Source organism: Pseudochaenichthys georgianus, chromosome 4 (assembly GCF_902827115.2).
Source record: "Pseudochaenichthys georgianus chromosome 4, fPseGeo1.2, whole genome shotgun sequence".
In the NCBI taxonomy this organism is placed as follows: domain Eukaryota; kingdom Metazoa; phylum Chordata; class Actinopteri; order Perciformes; family Channichthyidae; genus Pseudochaenichthys; species Pseudochaenichthys georgianus.
The window spans coordinates 4,814,000-4,834,219 of record NC_047506.1 but is presented as its reverse complement, the minus strand read 5'-3'; the positions used below and the strand labels follow the sequence as shown (position 1 = coordinate 4,834,219).

Genomic DNA, 20,220 nt, shown 5'->3' with positions numbered 1-20,220 from the left:
TCAATATATGACACACACACACACACACACACACACACACACACACACACACACACACACACACACACACACACACACACACACACACACACACACACACACACACACACACACACACACACACACACACACACACACACACACACACACACACACACACACACACACACACACACACACACACACACACACACACACACACACACACACACACACACACACACACACACACACACACGTGCAGTAGCTCTCACTCCACCTGCACCCTTGAATACAGATTTACTCGAAAGCCCTGCTCATAAGTCAATTATGCTGTGTCAACCTCTCTCACTGATCCTCAAGTCTCATTAAAGCTAACACACCGTGTAACCTCAACTCACCACTCCACTGAGAAGATTCCACATCATTTACACTGGAGACACAAAGAAAGAGAAAGTGTGCACAACTTCAGACACATCTCGCCATGCCTCTGTTATTAGGCCCTGACAAAAGAAACGTATCTCCTTTTTGTGAAGAGCTTGTTAGACATAGCTTCACCTGTAGTCGTCTCCTGCCTGAGCGCTTTATATCATACCAGTTCTCCCCTGCTTCACATGTCATAATAACATGCATTAACATTCCCCAGCACATGCTAGAGCAATCAGACGCCTCACTGCGGTGCCAGGTTCTGTAGCCTGGTGATCTATAGCAGGTTTGTCCATGCGTGTGTGTATGTGTGTGTGTGTCTGAGAATGTACAGCGTCGTTAAATCGCAGGTGTTTTTTGATAAGTAGGACCAAATCCAGAGGCCTTCAACACCCCCAACGCTCTCCTATTGTTCCATTTTCATCATATTAGAGAAAGATCTGTGATGGGCCTCGCAGTGTAGAGATGCACGATGCTTTTCAACACTTCATCACAGACATAAAGTCGAGACCATCCTCAGTGGGAGCACATTAGACGTTCGGCAAAAAAGGCTTCTTCTGCGGCTACTCCTTGCTCAGACCACGCCCATTTTCGAGCCTCAAGATGAATTTTTCTGCACGGTTTCTTAAATGAGTCTTGCACGGCTGCCACGCTTTGCTGGCCCCAAAATGTATCCACACACACAAAGGAAACCAGGGGACACTAATAAGTAGGGATGTAACGATATATCAAATATCGCGATAAATAAATGTCCCAATACCGTTGTGAGACTGACAAAATCTACCGCGATTTTTTTTTTATTAATTTTTTTTTTTTAAATAATTTTTTTTTTTTAAACTTTATTTAACCAGATGGTCCCATTTAGATCATCGATCTCTTTTTCAAGAGAGACCTGTCCAACATGGCAGCAAGTAGGTTACAACATGAACATAAAACAACAGATAACACAAAAGGACATCGTATTTACAGGGCTACATGTACATACCTAGAGACATTGACAAGTACCAACAGTATATTTGTATCTCGCCCTGTCAATAAGCTTCACCTTCTTGGCAAAAACGGTATTGTTTTTGAAGTGGTGGAGAGACAATGCACAGTTTTACCCACTGCTGTCACCCATGGCCAAAGCATATCTCTCTGTCCCAGCAACATCAGTACCAAGCAAGAGAGTTTTTTCCACAGCAGGGGATATTGTAAACGCCCAAACATCCCAGCTTCTACCTGGAAATGTGGACATGCTCATATTCCTAAAAGATAACCTTGATGATGCTGAGTGAGTGAGTTAGAGTTGAGTTACTTGAAAAACTAAAGTGAAACTTGTTTTATTCTATTGCAGGGTCTGATTATTATATTGTTGACACTTTAAAATACTACTATCCTACTAAAATGCTGTACAATCAGATTTATTATTTAATAAGAAAACTTTTTTTTTAAATTCACATTTATTTTCTTTATTTTTCAATATCGCGATAAATATCGTACCGTGGACTTTTTATCGCGATATTATCGTACTGTGAGTTTTTGGTATCGTTACATCCCTACTAATAAGTGATGCATACAGCTGGTACCAGAGCGCTTTGAGACGTTCTGGGATTATATAGACCCTCCAGAAAAACGCAGGCAAAATCCTTAATTATGCGATTAAACATGCAGGGTTTTTATGTGATTTTATGCGGTGAAATTGCGGGAAGTTGCGCAATATGCGGAAAGTTGCGAAAAGTTGTGAAATATGCGGGAAGCTGAAAAAAGGTGATTCTTCTCCCACACCCTGTTACTAGGCCACTACTGAATGAAAGGGGGCACTTTTAAAGAGTTCCTATGATAAACAAGCGTACTAGAAGCAAGCTACATCACAGAAAGTGCTGGTAATGTTTTAGTTTGAATGTTTGAGCGAATCGAAGTGGGTCTTCACAGTCGATTTCCTTTTATGCTCCAACACACAGTTGCACGGGGTGCAGAACAGTTTCCCCCCACTTTCGTGCAAGACATCGGGGTACTGCTTTGCCCGGTCTTTAGCTGAAATTATCGTGGGTAAATGTGATGGATTCGATTTGTTCATCTTGGTGTGTGAATTCCACACCTTCACACGACGGTGTTTGCCTTCTGTGATGCGCGGGCTGATGACGTCGCGTCATCATCACTACTCGTCAAGATGAGTTAACTTTTTCTTTTTTTTTTTCAACTTTGTGTGGAAAAATGCGGGGATTATGCGGCCTTTTGATAAATATGCGGCCTTTTAAAAATCTGCGCCATTTTGCTGATTATGTGGTAAATTCTGCGATCGCAGAATCGCGTTTTTCTGGAGGGTCTAATTATACTGTTGGCCAACTGTTGGCGGAGTAAGTGTGTTTCATAATTGTAATGTGTTTCGTCTGTATATTTCAAATGACTAGGTTAGCTAGCTAGCCAACAGCAGATAATATCCAATAATATCGGAAGGAATCATGCAATCACATTCTTAAAATAAGCCAACAAAACGTACATTTTGGGTACATTTCCAACAACACTGAAAGGTGGCCAACTTTATAATCCCCAAACGTCAACAAGCGCTCCCGACCCAGCTGTTGGCTGTTGTAGGGCATTCACACCTGTTGACCCCGTAGATATCCGATAAAAACGAATGAAAACTAGAGATTGTCCTGCGATACGATCACAAAGTATGAAACCAAATCAGGCCGATGGCCCCTTCCCAACTTTCTACAACCTCACTTTATTACTTCCCCTTTGAACTCAACGTTAGTTTGATCTCAAATACACACCTGTCAAGTGTGATCCTTTTGTCTGGCAACATCTCTTCAAATAAATATGAACACATGGTAAAGCACTCTAGTAGTTCCTAATATAGTAGGCATCTCTTGGTGCACATTTTCCTATACAGTACATACTCACAAGTTAAGACCAAAAAGGACTTCAAAGAGCAGAATCATGAAGGAAACATATGTCACATTGAGTAAATTGCTGGCAGGAGAGACTAAGAAAGTGAGTGCAGAGGGATCCCAGTAGTGAGGAAGGGAGGAAATATCTCCCTGTCACTCTGTGTTTCCTGCAGGTTGGGATACGGAGCAGTTAATGGCCCTTACTGTGATAAGTTATCTGCATTAAGTGCTCACTCCCACCTTGACCCCTCTCAGGCCCAACATCGTCATGAAACACTCACGTTATCCTCTCTCATCAGAGCAGTGATGAAGCGCTCCTTCTCCACCTCCCCCTCTCTTAAACTGTTTCATCCAACCCTGCTTTATATTACTTATGAATCGTTAACCCCTGCCTATCCGGATTAACTTGTGTCATTCACACCGGAAAAAACACAGACAAGTGAAGGCTTCAGGCTACAGATATCTGCGGGAATTTATTTATGTTTGGCTTTCTTTCCTTGCTGAGTGGAGAGAGTAGCGTGGCTTATGTCATACAACCATTTTGGGTTGGATCAGGTCTTGTAATTAACAGCCATCAATATGCCAAATGTGACAAAAAACATAATGTTAACCGCCAGAGTTAATAATTATGAACATTCAAAAGGTTTCTTCATACACTTTTGTAACTTTGTTTACACTGTGTTTAAACTCAATTTGAACTGAATTGTAGAAGCAAATTTAAATGCATCAAATCAGATTTTTCTACCGTACAGGCCTATCCAATCCAATCCATTTTATTTATATAGCACATTTAAAAACAACAGTTGAACAAAGTGCTGTACATCAACAACTGTATAAAAACATAGCACAAATACATAAAAACAGACAGGACATGAAACAAATGTAAAACACGAGACAATGAAACCAGATCAGAAGTCACCGACTGAAAAACTCTCCTATATGACGTAAAAACAATACAAAACACTAGTAAGGTAAAAAATAAATAAATAAAAACACATTTAACAGCACAAGTGTCACCTGGTCTGTACAGTAAAAGCCAGGGGAAATAAGTGGGTTTTTAAGCGAGATTTAAAAACAGGCAGAGTTGGAGCAAGTCTAACCTGGAGGGGTAATTCGTTCCATAACTTTGGAGCTGCAACAGCAAAGGCTCGGTCTCCCCAGTGCTTTAGCCTCGATGTTGGGACGACCAGAAGGAGTCTGTCAGCAGACCTCAGTGACCGTGTGGGTGTGTATGGTTTTAAAAGATCTGCCAGGTACGGTGGGGCTAAAGCGTTCAGGGCCTTGTATGCGAACAGCAACATTTTAAACTGTATTCTAAAATGGACTGCTAGCCAGTGTAAAGAGGCGAGTACAGGCGTAATATGTTCACGCCTGCCTGTCCTTGTAAGTAGGCGTGCAGCAGCATTCTGGACCAGCTGTAGGGGTGACAGGGAAGCCTTGGTCACTCCAATATACAGAGCATTGCAGTAATCCAGTTTAGTGGATATAAAACAATGTATTACTTTCTCAAATTCATTAAAAGAAAGGAAAGGCTTGACCTTTGCTAAAAGTCTTAGCTGAAAGAAGCTGGATTTGACCACAGAGTTAATCTGTTTGTCTAGTTTAAAATGACTATCAATCCGTACACCCAGGTTTGTGACAATGGGTTTCACACATGGGACAAGAGAATCCAGCACAGGTGGGGCATTGGGGCCACCACTGGGTCCAAATATTATGACCTCTGTCTTTTTTTTATTGAATTTTAAAAAGTTCAAGGCCATCTAGGCTCTGATGGCGTGTCAGACAGACGTCTATCGTCAATCAAGCTAATAAGTCATGTAATTTTATAATAAAGAATGTTGAGTTATGGGCCTTTTAATGTTAATTCATTGTCTCTGATTTTTACTTTCAATGTTGTTAATTAGCAGGCACCTGGTCACATTTCAAGTTGAGTACCCCGCCGACGCCCCGACCAACAACTTCACGCAGCTCCCTGTAAAACCACTTAAGGCCTTTTCCTCCCCAAAACCAGTAAAGAGACTATAATGTGTGAAATGTGCGGGGCTCCCCTGCACACCACAGGTGAAATCAATAAATATCTGATGTAGGTGTGAATTAGCACCTTTCACCCATTATGTGAAGCAGACTGTGGGAGGGGGCGTCGGGGGAGTGAGAGAAAATGTGTCAGGTAGAGATTTTAGATGCAGCACCTTGTTCACATGTGGAACAATACATCCCCTATGAGTGCAGTATTCAGACACCACACATTGACAAATACACACACACACTTACACACGCTTACACACACTGATTTATGCAACACTTGCAGCTGTTCTGCTGTTGTGTCAAATTGCAATTCCGTTTCAGACAGCGGCTGTGTGTGTTCTTGTCACACTCAAGTACAGATTATACACATGTGAATGTGTCTTTTTCTAATCCCTCCATCTTTTGAAGCTTTCCAAGTGAGAGGAAATATTGAAGGCTGGCAGCCTCAGGTGGTACAAGTTCTTTGTGCACAATATTAAGCTTTTACAGATTCTGAATTTATGTACGCCATATTGATTTTCAGTTATTAAAACTAGTGTCAAACTCTACTTAAGACTATACGTTTTTACTAATACTATACTTCACTGAAACCCAGTGGCAATGGATAGGAACTGTAAACACAGCAACCCCACAATACACCATGTTTGTGATGCCGGGACAATTTGCTCTTTCCATGTCACACTAAACCAAACACTCAACAACAGACCAAAAAGACAGAGCAAAACCAGATTTGCTAACTTCAAAGCTAACACTCAAATCACCAGGGGGAAACAGAGCTAGAGTTTAATGTTATCCATCAACAAGTAGCCACAAGTCTACACACATTGCTTTGCTTACTGCTTTATGTCTTACATGAACCATTATTACAAAGAACACGGGCTCTAGGCTTGAAATAAACAGGCGGAAACCCTCGGAGTATCAGGCCAACACACTGCTGACAACCGTGCAGCCAGACTAATCGATTACCTGGAGATTTATGAGGAAATGGCGCCACGTGTCCACAACAATAATCTTAAAATCCTAGTTGCTAACGCTCCCAAATAACCGGGAACTCAGAGATTAAACAAGCGATGTAACCTGTGTGTGCATTTCATTGTTGCGTTTGGACATTTTCAAAAATGGTGGCACTCCTGCATGAAAGGTATCAGTTTATTGAGGGTGAGCTATCGGTCAGAAAAGAAATCTGGATGAGCATCCTTTACCTTCATATAAATAAAAGGGAAAGGATTCTGAACTAGCCTGAAATGGCTACTGGCCATATTTTTCCAATTTAAAACTTTGCGTCAAAGGAAAAAATAAGAATTACCACACATGGAAAATAATTTGCGCACGGTAATAGTAAAAACAGTCCTTAGTCAAGAAAAGACAGCAAACAGAATACCAGGAGCCGGGAGCAGATGGAATGGCGCGCTGTGTGGTGTCTTAGCGTCTCGTCTTTCTCTAATATTTCATATTTTATTGCATAAATATATCAAGAGAAAGAGCTAGAAAAAGTCAATGCAGGTAAACGATACTCTGACAGGAAGTGAAAGAAGTAAAGACAGAGTGTGTGTGTTTAGGTGTGTGTCTTGGACAGCTAAGACCCCAGCAGCCCCCCCCCCTCTGACCCCCCACTCATCCTCACAGATTAACAGTCTGTTAGATCGAGGGACGCAGCCAAAAGAGAGGAGCAGAGCCAGCTTTACTGTCTCCGTCTGTCTGGCTCTTTAGAAGTCACATATTAATTAAACACACGTTCACACTGGTTGATACACTACAAATGCACTTGCCTTTTATAATAATACATTTATTTTCGAGGTGCCATTCAGGACACCCAAGAACAACTTACTGTACAATGCAAAAAATAAATAATGAAACAGATAAAAACTGGTTAAACCTGAAAAAAACAGTAAGGTAAACATAAAAACACACACACACACACACACACACACACACACACACACACACACACACACACACACACACACACCACACACACACACCACACACACACACACACACACACACACACACACACACACACACACACACACACACACACACACACACACACACACACACACACACACACACACACACACACACACACACACACACACACACACACACACACACACACACACACTTTCTCTCCTCCCTCTCCTTTCCTGCATTGGTCATTTCCCGTCAAGCCGACACGTCACACACACTCCTGGTTGCCAATTCTCACACTCTCAGTCACACACACATTTGCCAGATTGTCACCGCCACCATCCTCTTCTTTCTTTCCATCTCGTTTTCTATCCCCCTCAATTTCTTTAACACAAGTTCTCTTTGCGCTTGATGTATGCATAAAATGATTCATGGGCTTCCCTGCTGCTGTGGACGTTCATTAGAACAGCTTTTAAATTCAGATGTTTCCTCTCTTTCTCTCAGCTGCCTCACTTCATCAACAGCTCGCTGCCAGCTCACGACCGCACGACCGCGCTGCAGATCGACAGCTACTTCCGCCGGGAGCTCATCTACAAACGGAACGAGAGGATGGCCCGCCGCGTGTCCGCCCTGCTGCAGAGAAATCCCAACCAGACTTTCTTTTTCGCTTTTGGCGCAGGTAAGGAAGCCTCAGATACTGCTGGGAGCTTTAAGTTGATGTGAATGTTAAGATCTGCCCTCAGGTTAACAAAAGGCTAAAAGGACTGACCTTTGCTCAGCTGGTTATGGGACGTCTCTCTTAACTGTAGGCCACACAGAGAGTGGTGCAGGGATGACGTCTCTTTGTAGGCCGACACAGAAGTTAGCATAACAATGACTCCCTGGAAAAAAAGCAGAAGGATTTTTCCATTAGATTTTGGAATATTTCAGGGTAATCTCCACATAATAATGCCACTTTACGATCTTTGAAGCGTAAATGCTATTGCTAGAAAAAAAGCTTACGTTAGGCTATAAACAAACTACATCCTTTTGGCATGTTTGCACACCACTATCGCTAAGCTAAAGGCGGCTAATGTTAAGCTTGATGTTTATTAGTCTCTCTTACCCCTAGATTCCACCGGGTCCGTCTGCGGCGTGTCACGGCTGTGCCGCGGTTTTGGTCCGGCCTCCTCCGGCGTCATACCCTACCGGGCGCGTTTCAGAAGCATTTCAGAAGCGGAGCGTCTTGCCTGCCGGCTCGCAGTTTTTGTTGATTTGGGCATATTTCCTGGACAGGCTATTTTGTACAGACAAAGTTAATAATAATCATAATATCCCAGTTATAAACGACATTAATCAAAGATGTGTTGCTGTATTTTAGTGGTAAAAAAAATGCATTCATCATCATAATTATTCTATATATATAATTTAAACGGTGCCTGTAAACCGGAGGAGAACGCTGGCATTTCTACGGAGGGATAGGGTCTGCAAATTAGTTTGTGTATATATATATGCTCTGAACGTTCCACTTCCTGCCTGCCCGACATTATGTTACGGCTGCATCACGTCAAAAATAGGATTCATCCTAATTTTAGAGGAGCCCTGCGCCGAGACGCTTCTGAGCCGTAACGTGCCGCGTGTGGTGGAATAGCACCCATTGACTAAGGTGGCTGCGACCGCCGTGAGCGCCACGGCGCAGCCGTAACACGGCCGTAACGCGCCGCAGACGGACCCGGTGGAATCTAGGGGTTAGATCCTTGTTAGCAGCCACAGTTTTTATGACACATAGAAGCTTTTAGTGGGGACATTTCTGATATATGTTTAAGCTATTTCAGGGATCTTACCACGAGCACGTTCAGAAACCATTGACTTTGAGACGAGGAAATGGTAGATTGCGAAGTCGATTCCAGGTTTTAAGACTCATTCCACTCTTTATGAGAATCCATTAGGCAGCAACTCTAATCTTCATATCTATTTTGCAATAAATTAGATCTTGTCAAACACAGTCTGATAGGAGTGGAGAGAGTGTGTTTGCATGTAACTGTGAAGAGAAAGAGGGATCAGGTTTGCTTTGTTCCAGAACACTGATTCTGTCAGAAGTAATGTGTGTTTATAGAGAACAATTTGCTCTCCATCTTGTTTGAAAGCAAAGTTTGAGAAGAAGCAGAACAATAATAGAATACAATGGTTCCCAGATCTCTGGCATGGTAAACTGGTTACACACACACACACACACACACACACACACACACACACACACACACACACACACACACACACACACACACACACACACACACACACACACACACACACACACACACACACACACACACACACACACACACACACACACACACACACACACACACACACACACACACACACACACACACACACACACACACACGTCTCCATTACGGCCAGCTCCCACCTCAGAAATGAAGAAATCATGAGCTGTTTGTTTCAATTAGCATTCCTGGCTAATGCTGCTAATGTTTCCTGAATGGTGTAGTGTGTCCTGAGGGAGGTAGGTGTGTGTGTGTGTGTGTGTGTGTGTGTGTGTGTGTGTGTGTGTGTGTGTGTGTGTGTGTGTGTGTGTGTGTGTGTGTGTGTGTGTGTGTGTGTGTGTGTGTGTGTGTGTGTGTGTGTATGACTGTGTGTGTAAACATGTTAGTGTGTTTGCCCACAAAAGCAGGTGGTGGGTGGATGTCTGTTTACTGTACAACTGTGTCTGCGCTTTGCATCTGAAAATGGGTGGTACTGCCTCTAGGGGGAGTGTGTGTGTGGGTGTGTGTGTGTGTGTGTGTGTGTGTGTGTGTGTGTGTGTGTGTGTGTGTGTGTATGTGTATGTGCATGTGTGTGCGTGTGTGTGTACATGTGTGTGTACATGCAAAGATTGAAAAACTGTAGGTTAGCATATGAACTATGACCGCGATGGAGGAATTCGTTTTTGTAATAATACTTAAAGGGGAGTTATGAAAAACTAATTTTTTAGCGTTTTTTAAATTTAAATGTTCTAATTTTTGAACTGTTAAACATGGTTTTCTTTCTTTTAATTAAAAAGAGTGTGTTTTGTATTTCTTCTCCATGTATTGTGTTTTCTCTGTTTGTCTGTAAAGCACTTTGAATTGCATTACTGTATGAATTGTGCTATACAAATAAATTGCCTTGCCTTGCCTTACATAACCCAAAACCTGAACAATCTTCGACATTCAAGTATATTACTATAGCAGAAACCCATAATACAAGTATAAAGCTGAACATTTGCATAATATCTCCCCCTAAAATAAGTGAAAAGACCCTCTCCTGTTACACACTGTGTTTGTGAAACATTGAAAGTTATGGGAATTGGAGAAAACCAACCAACCCATTCCGAGTCCTCAGGCTCAAATAAACTCAAAGCAGTGGAGGTCAGCGAGAAAAGAAAAACAGCCATGTCTCCATTACAAGTTGTTAGCAACGTTTACTACATGCACTACACAGGGATACAAGGGATATGACAACATGTGTGTAAGGCAATGAGATCAAGGATAATGTTTGTCTTAAGTCGAAAGCATACTTTTAAGATCAGGGAGGTGCTACGGTTGTGCTATATTGTGTTATACTTGATAATTAGCAGAACAGCAACCAGGTAATTCTATACCAAGGCAACGTTAAAGCTTTGGTGCAGAACTGTAGCCTGCTGGTGTTTGAGCTAAGTTCAAACAAGTACACAGAAAATAAACATTGAATTGGACTTGTGATTGGGATTTATTATGAAATGACATAAGTCTAAATCCCTTCAGTAGCATAGACTGTTTTACCTGGCAGGTCCTAGATGTGAAAATATACATCTGTTAAACGTGAAGAAGGAGAGAAACATGATTGTGTTCAGCCAAGAAATGCTGTGGATAAATATGTGACTGTGTATGTGGGGTCTCAGATTCTGTCAGTTTACAAGAAGCAGACTTAACAGTTCCTTGCTAGCATTTTAACTTGGAATAGATAGGGATATCATGGCATGCAACAGTGTTCAAACCCCGACGTAAAGATGACATTTTACATGAACATCCGTCACCTGTGTTGCTTCATGAGTCTCATCTGACCATTGCAAGCTGTTTGAATGCAGCTTCATGTTTTCCAGATTACAGCAGCGATGTTTTAGCTTTCCAGTGTGTCAACCTGGCCTGGAGGTGTGTGTGTGTGTGTGTGTGTGTGTGTGTGTGTGTGTGTGTGTGTGTGTGTGTGTGTGTGTGTGGGGGGGAGTCACCTGCAGGCTGCAACCGTGTGTGTGAGAGAACTGACAGCTGGTGTGATGTGAGAAGAACCATTACAGTTATGGCCTGCTATACACACATACACACACACACACACACACACACACACACACACACACACACACACACACACACACACACACACACACACACACACACACACACACACACACACACACACACACACACCACACACACACACACACACACACACACACACACACACACACACACATTCTAATTCATACTTAAACAAGCATTGTGCACATATGTGTATACTTTATAATGTGCACACAAAGAGGAAGCACAGAGGTCTCGGTGAAGGAAGACAGAGTCAATGACGGCCAGATTTGCGTTCATGAAAGAGACAACACACGAACATTTAATTGTGCGCTTACAAACGGCATGTAATCACCGTCTAATTTAATAGGACAGAGGATAATTACAAAACTTCTCACAGCGATTTCCATCTAGGTTCATTCAAGGACAATTTTGAACCTATAGGAAAAAAACAAATGGTAATAAAAAACAAAAAATGCTAATATAATTAGGCAATTTTAAAACTTAAATTTGCTACAATTAAAGTTACTACTATAACATAATAATACATTACTGATAATGTTTGTAATGGGGTGGTTGTAAAACAGAACCAGTGGAAGTCATTAAACATACATTAAAAAAACGAAATAACGGACTAACAACTGAGAAAGAGAAGACCACTCGCATGCCTTCAATGCTCCTGCCAAAGCCACTTTAAGTTGAACTTTATGACCACAGTTAAAACTTGTCACTAATTCATTGCAGATCTAGAATAAAGGTTATTAAAACTATATACTTTTCACCACTGAGTTTTCTTAGCAAATGTGTTCCTTACGTAGCTGAACATCTGTGTGCCACACTCATCGTGTCTCCTAATATTCGTTTTTATCCTCATTTAGATGACCTACAAAAAGGGGAAGGATGCCCTTTTCTAACTAGACATACGTTGTGTCTTATGTGACAAACTGGGGCGTCAAGGTGTTGTCAGCTAAGACACACGTCTCTAGATGCTAAAGTCTTTACAACGGACGCAAAATGGATCATAAATTATCCTTAATCAGGTCTCTCCCACGATTTATTCACAAAGCTTTCTTTCTCTCATCTCTTATTTCTGTCTTTAAGACGTTGACTCATGTCTTTACGGTCCTGTAACTGTCCCTGCTGGTCCCAGTCTCCCATTGGCCGTAACTAGCCATGACATTTTATCATCATCCAATGATGCCAGGATGTATTAAGTGACGGCCCCAGACTCCCAGAAATCTGACTGTGCTCTTCAGGACTTACAAGAAGTAGTTCTGTGAAATGTCAGACTTGATTAATGGAGGTAGTTTTGCTTATACAGTATACCGATTAGAATCTAACCACAAAGCATGTTTTTAGTGATGAAGACAAATAAAGAGGATAGGAAGTGTGAAGGGTTAAGATTATCCAGACACATATTAAAATAAATACAGCTCAGGGAGATGTAGAACAGCCGTTTTCAGTCCAAATGCGGACGTACGATAGCGTAATCCTGTAAAATCCAATCTTTATGTTAGATTTCACATTAACCTTGCAAAAACTAAAAGCTCATGGTATCAGGCTTATTATTGTGGATTATGAGATGGAAAACTTTTTGTAATTGTGTCTATTTTTGAGAGGTGGAATAAGGTTACAAGTTAACGTTTTTTTTTGTCATACCTGTAGTGTGTACTGTAATACGGGTTTTTGTGCATGTAAATGGCCTGCAAAATCAGAAATCCTGTGTTCCCTCCAGAGGGAGATTCTCTCCCACGCACTCCCCCCCCCCCCCCCTGTCTGAAACGCCTCCATTGGTCTCCTTTATTTTCTTCCGGAACTTAATGACATCACTATGTAACACATTGTACGTGATAGGCTAAGGGGCGGGACTTCTCCAAGTGGTTGACCAGTCACAACAGAGCCGGCCAGCTAACCAATCAGAGCAGACTGGGCTCTGGTTTCAGACAGAGGGTGAAAAGAAGTGCTGCAGCACAGGCAGTATGAGAAAAATAAAGAGCTTTTTGAACATTAAAGCATGGAGACATGCCCCAGTACAGTAGATGCACTAAATACAAATATCAAGCTCAACATGAGCATAATATTTCCTCTTTAAGTACAGTACTTGAGTAAATATACTTTGCAGGTTGCAGGTTGCATTTCTCCCATACAACAGATTGGTGACCCCTCTAGCTGCCTTTGTCTTGGACCCCTCAGTTACAACCTGAGCCGTGTCCAGAGTGCAGAAGGAAAGCAGGGCAGTCAGGAAAGAGTGGGGGCAGCGCTCAGGTCAGGCGCTCCAGAGTTTCAGATGTCAGTGCGGTCGGTCCAGGAGTTTCTTCACATGGTAATTAAACTATACGATGTGTATATAAAGCGTTTCAGGCAGGAAATCCACCTCTGCTCGGCTCAGCACCTTACCTCCCTCCCCCTTTCCTCTCGCTGTACACCTACACCTTCCTGTATGCTTGTGTACTCGCTAAAAGCTCTTTTCCCTCGATCCTACATACATATGCATGCACACACACATGTTGGAACAGACATTCTTTATTTTCTTCACTTTCACCAACAGGTAATTAATACAAATTACAGACGTGAAAGAGCTCCAGCAGGCATAATTGAATTACCCCAGGAAGTATAAAAGAGACTGATTGAGCAATATTTCTCTCTCCCTGCAGTCTGCTGGTGTCACATGTTAAGGCCAGATTCGAGCCAGTAACTCCTATTTAGTAAGTGTACATTACTGTAAGCCTGTATTACAGCAGTAAAACTCCACTAGTATTTTTATTGCAGTTGTATCAAATGACTACATGTAATGTTAAAGAGGTCGCTCGCAGTCATGAACCTTTATCCCACAGCTGTATTGAGCATTATTTACAGTAACCTAGCTCATTAAATTGTATATATTTATGGTTTTTAGTCAAATATAATTATGGTTTGGTTTTACTGCTCTCGTCTGTTAATAAAGCTGTGGGTTTTCTTCGGAAGTTTTTCCTTGTACGATGTGAGGGTCTAAGGACAGAGGGTGTCGTATTGTCATACTGATATTCTGTACACACTGTGAAGTCCAATGAGACAAATGTAACATTTGTGATATTGGGCTATATAAATAAACATTGATTGATTGATTGATTGATTGATTGATTGATTGATTGATTGATTGATAAAGCAGCAGCAGTTTTTTCAGCCAGAATACTCAATTTACAACAATATTCGATACCATACTCGATTCAACTACCAGCGTAGGATTCATTTTTGTAAGGAGTGAGCTTGTCGAGGCCAAATTATAGCTAAAAAGAGAAAAAATACTGGACACTCAATGACATGTTTACCAGAAACATGGCATCAGACTACAACACTTCACTCAGTAGACTGTATATCTTTAATATGTGCGTCTCACTCTTCTCACCCAAACAAAGATTTCAATTCTCTCTCAATTCTCTCTCAAATCTCCCTTACAGTGAAAAGGGCGGCAAAGATAACAATAGGGCCACACTGTATGTAGATCATAACACATTGGGTATGGACTAACTGTAATATTTAGATGCTCCGGTTGAAAATGAGACTTAACTTTTCCGTAGATTTCCGTTTCTGAGCCTCACACACATGGCCCAAAGTCTGGCCTGCAGCAGACGGGCTTATAATACATAGTACATACATAATACATAGCCAAGCCCCGTAATGCCTTTAGCTGTTGTTAATCAATCTAAATAGGTTTTTTTCTAAAATTGTAAATCACTGACCAACAACAGATCCTTACACATACAGTGATAAATGAGCTAAACAAATGTTAGGCTACTAGATCCAGTAAGACAGAGATATGCACACACAATCACACAATCAAATACACTGTCTCCCCACGGGCTTATCTGCCCGATGTGTAGAGCAACTATTTGCTAACATGCCAGCCATAACAACTTAATAAGGTATAGTCTAGAAGTGGTGACGGCCTGTCAGCTTGTTTGACATGTCGCTAAATAAGCGAATTACTTGCTGAGAGTTAGATAAGAAGAGTTACATTACCCGAATAGCTGCCTGTTAAATATGAAGCTAGTGTGTAAAGTTTAACAAAAGGCGGCGGGAGATGCCTGCCTGCCTGTCTCATCATTTTCCTCTACACCAATATGGTCACTATCAGTGTTATGTAATGGGAACCAATCATAGGAGCCCACCACAGCATGACGTGAGCGGTGTGTGTGAGGCCAAGTGAGCGCATCACTGTTTCCCCTTGGACAGACCGACAGCAGCAGCAGATGATTGCAGTGAAATGCTCGCAGACACGTCGTACGCACATTGGACACTTGTTCTGTTGCTATTGTAAACAGAAACAAGCCTCGATGGGTTTTTTCCATCACTCACTCAGCAAAAAACATGTATTCTCAGTCGCCCTCTCAATCACACACAAACACACACTGTCATTTAAATAGGCCAACACGCAGTCATGATTTCTGCTGAAGAGCTGCGAGGGTACACAGTGTGTGTTGCAGCTCTGTGGTGAGCTTCAGCAGGCTTTCATTTGCCAGCTCTCTGGCTGCCGCTGCTCGGCCTTATTGAAAACATCCCATGGAATTTCCTGACGCTGCCTGAGCCTAGACACCCCTCCACACACACACACACACACACACACACACACACACACACACACACACACACACACACACACACACACACACACACACACACACACACACACACACACACACACACACACACACACACACACACACACACACACACACACACACACACACACACACACACACACACACACACACACACACACACACACACACACACACACACACACAGTCATATGATCTGCCGAGATATTAATCGCCAGAAAGGGTAGTTACTGTCAAAAGGTACACATGTAGCATTGTTTGTTTTGAAAGGAGATCCGGTTGATGAAAGGTGATTGTGTGCATATGATCACAGACCATAATAGTCCATTGTGCAGAGCAGAGCGGGCCCATGTGTTTTGCAGTCGTTTGTGGTGTTGTGGTGTTGAAGTGATGACTGAGGGAGAGAGCCGGCATGTCACTTTGTCTCCGTGGCTCTTCCTCTCGCAGCAGATCTGCTTCGCTCAGCCCTTTTCCTGCAGCCTGCTCTCCAAGCTTTAATTCTGTCTCTGTCTGTCTGTCTGTCTGTCTGTCTGTCTCTCTCCGTCTGTCTGTCTGTCTGTCTGTCTGTCTGTCTGTCTCTCTCCGTCTGTCTGTCTGTCTGTCTGTCTGTCTGTCTGTCTGTCTGTCTCTCTCCGTCTGTCTGTCTCTCTCTCTGTCTGTCTGTCTGTCTGTCTGTCTGTCTCTCTCCGTCCGTCTCTCTCCCTGTCTGTCTGTCTGTCTGTCTGTCTGTCTATCTCTCTCTGTGTCTGTCTATCTCTGTCTCTCTCTCTCCGTCTGTCTCTGTCTGTCTGTCTCTCTCTGCCTGTTTGTCTGTCTGTCTGTCTGTCTGTCTGTCTGTCTGTCTCTCTCCGTCTGTCTGTCTGTCTGTCTGTCTGTCTGTCTGTCTGTCTGTCTCTCTCTGCCTGTTTGTCTGTCTGTCTGTCTGTCTGTCTGTCTGTCTGTCTCTCTCCGTCTGTCTGTCTGTCTGTCTGTCTGTCTGTCTGTCTCTCTCCGTCTGTCTGTCTCTCTCTCTGTCTGTCTGTCTGTCTGTCTGTCTGTCTCTCTCCGTCCGTCTCTCTCCCTGTCTGTCTGTCTGTCTGTCTGTCTGTCTATCTCTCTCTGTGTCTGTCTATCTCTGTCTCTCTCTCTCTCTGTCTGTCTGTCTGTCTCTCTCTCTCCGTCTGTCTCTGTCTGTCTGTCTCTCTCTGCCTGTTTGTCTGTCTGTCTGTCTGTCTGTCTGTCTGTCTCTCTCCGTCTGTCTGTCTGTCTGTCTGTCTGTCTGTCTGTCTCTCTCCGTCTGTCTGTCTCTCTCTCTGTCTGTCTGTCTGTCTGTCTCTCTCCGTCCGTCTGTCTGTCTGTCTGTCTGTCTGTCTGTCTGTCTGTCTGTCTATCTCTCTCTGTGTCTGTCTATCTCTGTCTCTCTCTCTCTCTGTCTGTCTGTCTGTCTCTCTCTCTCCGTCTGTCTCTGTCTGTCTGTCTCTCTCTGCCTGTTTGTCTGTCTGTCTGTCTGTCTGTCTGTCTGTCTGTCTGTCTGTCTGCCTGTCTGTCTGCCTGTCTCTCTGTCTGTCTGTCTGTCTGTCTGTCTGTCTGTCTGTCTGTCTGTCTCTCTCTCTCTCTCTGTGTCTGTCTATCTATCTATCTATCTGTCTCTCTCTGTGTCTGTCTGTCTGTCTGTCTGTCTGTCTCTGTCTCTCTCCGTCTATCTCTCTCTATCTGTCTCTCTCTATCTGTCTGCTGTCTCTCTCTCTCTCTATCTGTCTCTCTCTATCTGTCTGCTGTCTGTCTCTGTCTCTCTCTCTCCGTCTGTCTCTCTCTATCTGTCTCTCTCTATCTGTCTGTCTGTAGCTGCTATCTTCCTGGTCTTTCCTCTCCAGCTGCTGCTGTCTCGTCTTTATTAAACTGACGCCACCCCTCACTGCTGTCTAGCTCCGTCTCTTCTTCACGCCGTCTTCTCCTCTGCATCATGCAGGAACATTTGATTAAGTCATTGGGATGCCATGCATGTGCATCAAGTGATGTCTAATGCTCTGGAGAGAAGACTATTGGTGCTTTCTTACTAACAGAATGGACTTAACATACTCTTACTTTTAATTTCAACGATAGTGCAGTCTGGCCTAGAAGTTTGGACATGACAATTGTGCACATACTTTAAAAGTTATCCTTTGTATACCAACAACGACAAAAAAGGCATGTCCACTATCTTGGAAAGACAAAACTATGTGTTTCATTGTGCACATGTATTTGGAAATGTAATCACGGGGAAAAGCAAAGACTTCAAGTATGGCTCATTATATTTCCTCCAAGCCTAACTTGCTATCTCTGAAATGCCTTATGCAATACATATGCATCCAATTACACACTTGAGTTGTGGATATAATGATAGTTGTGCTGTTTTACACTAAATTATAAAAACAGCAACAAAAAAAAAGAAGACTTAAATCGATTTGTTTCAATTATTTGTTTTTGTATACATTATTGTAATTAAAGTGCTATGCAGAAGTGTTTTAGTATGTTAACCTATGTATGTATGCGTTTGATGGATACATGAGATTTTCTCTTTAAGATAAACAGATGTTCTTTTAAAATGGTAGAGATTTCTGATCTTTCCCACATCTTTCTACTCTATGTAAATATTTACAGTATATTTAAATAAACCCGATGTGTGTCTGCCCCATATGAGCAAGGCTGACTTGAGATGTAAGCACACACTGTGCAGAATTAGCTCTATTGTAGTACCATGTAAGGTGGTCTTGTAAATGTTCAGGAATGTAATTGCAAGTTTGCGTGAAAACGTCTTATGGTAACTCCGAGCTACACTAATGAAACCAACACAGCTCATTAGCTTGTTCACAGATTACACACTTCATTAGCAACTGAGAGAACATCCCATAGCCTTTTTAGAGCCAACCAGCTTAATGCTACATTTCAGAAACACGTGGATGCTTCAGTCCTGCTGGCTTTGATCGTTTGAGCATTAGCATTGCCCTGCATGCACACAGCGAAAGCTTTGGACCAAAGAATAAAGCAAAACAAAGCTCCACTTCTTGGGACCTGTCGTGCTGCTGGATGTCCTACTTGGTAGTTAATTGCATTCACCTGTTGGTCCAGGTGTAAATCAGAGCCTGATTAAATGGTAACAATGAAAACCAGCCGGCGTTGTGTCCTGGGAAACAACTGATGTGAAACACACGTTGCTGCCAGCACAGACACTCACCAACGCACGTCAGCAAGTTACATACAGTCACATGCCTACACACTTACTTTTATCTCTGAGCTCATGCCTGCTGGGCAGCACGTCTGTGCAATGTATCCCAGCAACACACACACACACACACACACACACACACACACACACACACACACACACACACACACACACACACACACACACACACACACACACACACACACACACACACACACACACACACACACACACACACACACACACACACACACACACACACACACACACACACGCACACGCACACGCACACACAAATCTGCGCTCTTTTAAATCAGCAATAATTTGTTCACATAAAAAACGGAATGTGCCTCCTTCTTAACTGCAACGTGAACTGAAGGGTGGAGGAGAGGAAATGAATCGACGGTGCAAGAATGAGATGAGAAAGATAAGGGCTGCCGTGAGCTCTGTGAGGGTATCAAGGCTTACATCGTGTGTGTGTGTGTGTGTGTGTGTGTGTGTGTGTGTGTGTGTGTGTGTGTGTGTGTGTGTGTGTGTGTGTGTGTGTGTGTGTGTGTGTGTGTGTGTGTGTGTGTGTGTGTGTGTGTGTGTTTCTCAACTATAGACCAGCTGCATCTTATACGTTTATTGTCCCAGTGCAGCAGGGAGAGATGGTAAAGACCGCAGCTGACAGGCAGAAAGACAAACAGTGAAGACCATTTTTATTGTTGCTTCACTCAGCTTAAAGGGGCCCTATTATGCCCGTAATGCTCAGGTCCATATTTGTATTTTGTGTCTCTCCTGTGACATGTCTCCATGCTTTAATAATCAAAAAGCTCTGAAGCCAGAGCCCAGTCTGCTCTGATTGGTTATCTGGTCGGCTCTGTTGTGATTGGTCAACCGCTTAGAGATGTCCCGCCCCTTAGCCTCATCACATACAATGT

The 20,220-nt window shown here is 42.7% G+C and overlaps 1 protein-coding gene across 1 annotated transcript in view; it reads left to right on the top strand.

Annotated features, from left to right (window-relative positions):
- trabd2b (TraB domain containing 2B) overlaps positions 1 to 20,220 on the top strand; it is a 92,802-nt gene that overhangs the window by 53,494 nt on the left and 19,088 nt on the right. The window contains exon 4 of the mRNA XM_034080558.1: positions 7,722 to 7,896. Coding sequence (XP_033936449.1) covers positions 7,722 to 7,896 — 175 coding nt within the window. The remainder of the gene's footprint in view (positions 1 to 7,721; positions 7,897 to 20,220) is intronic.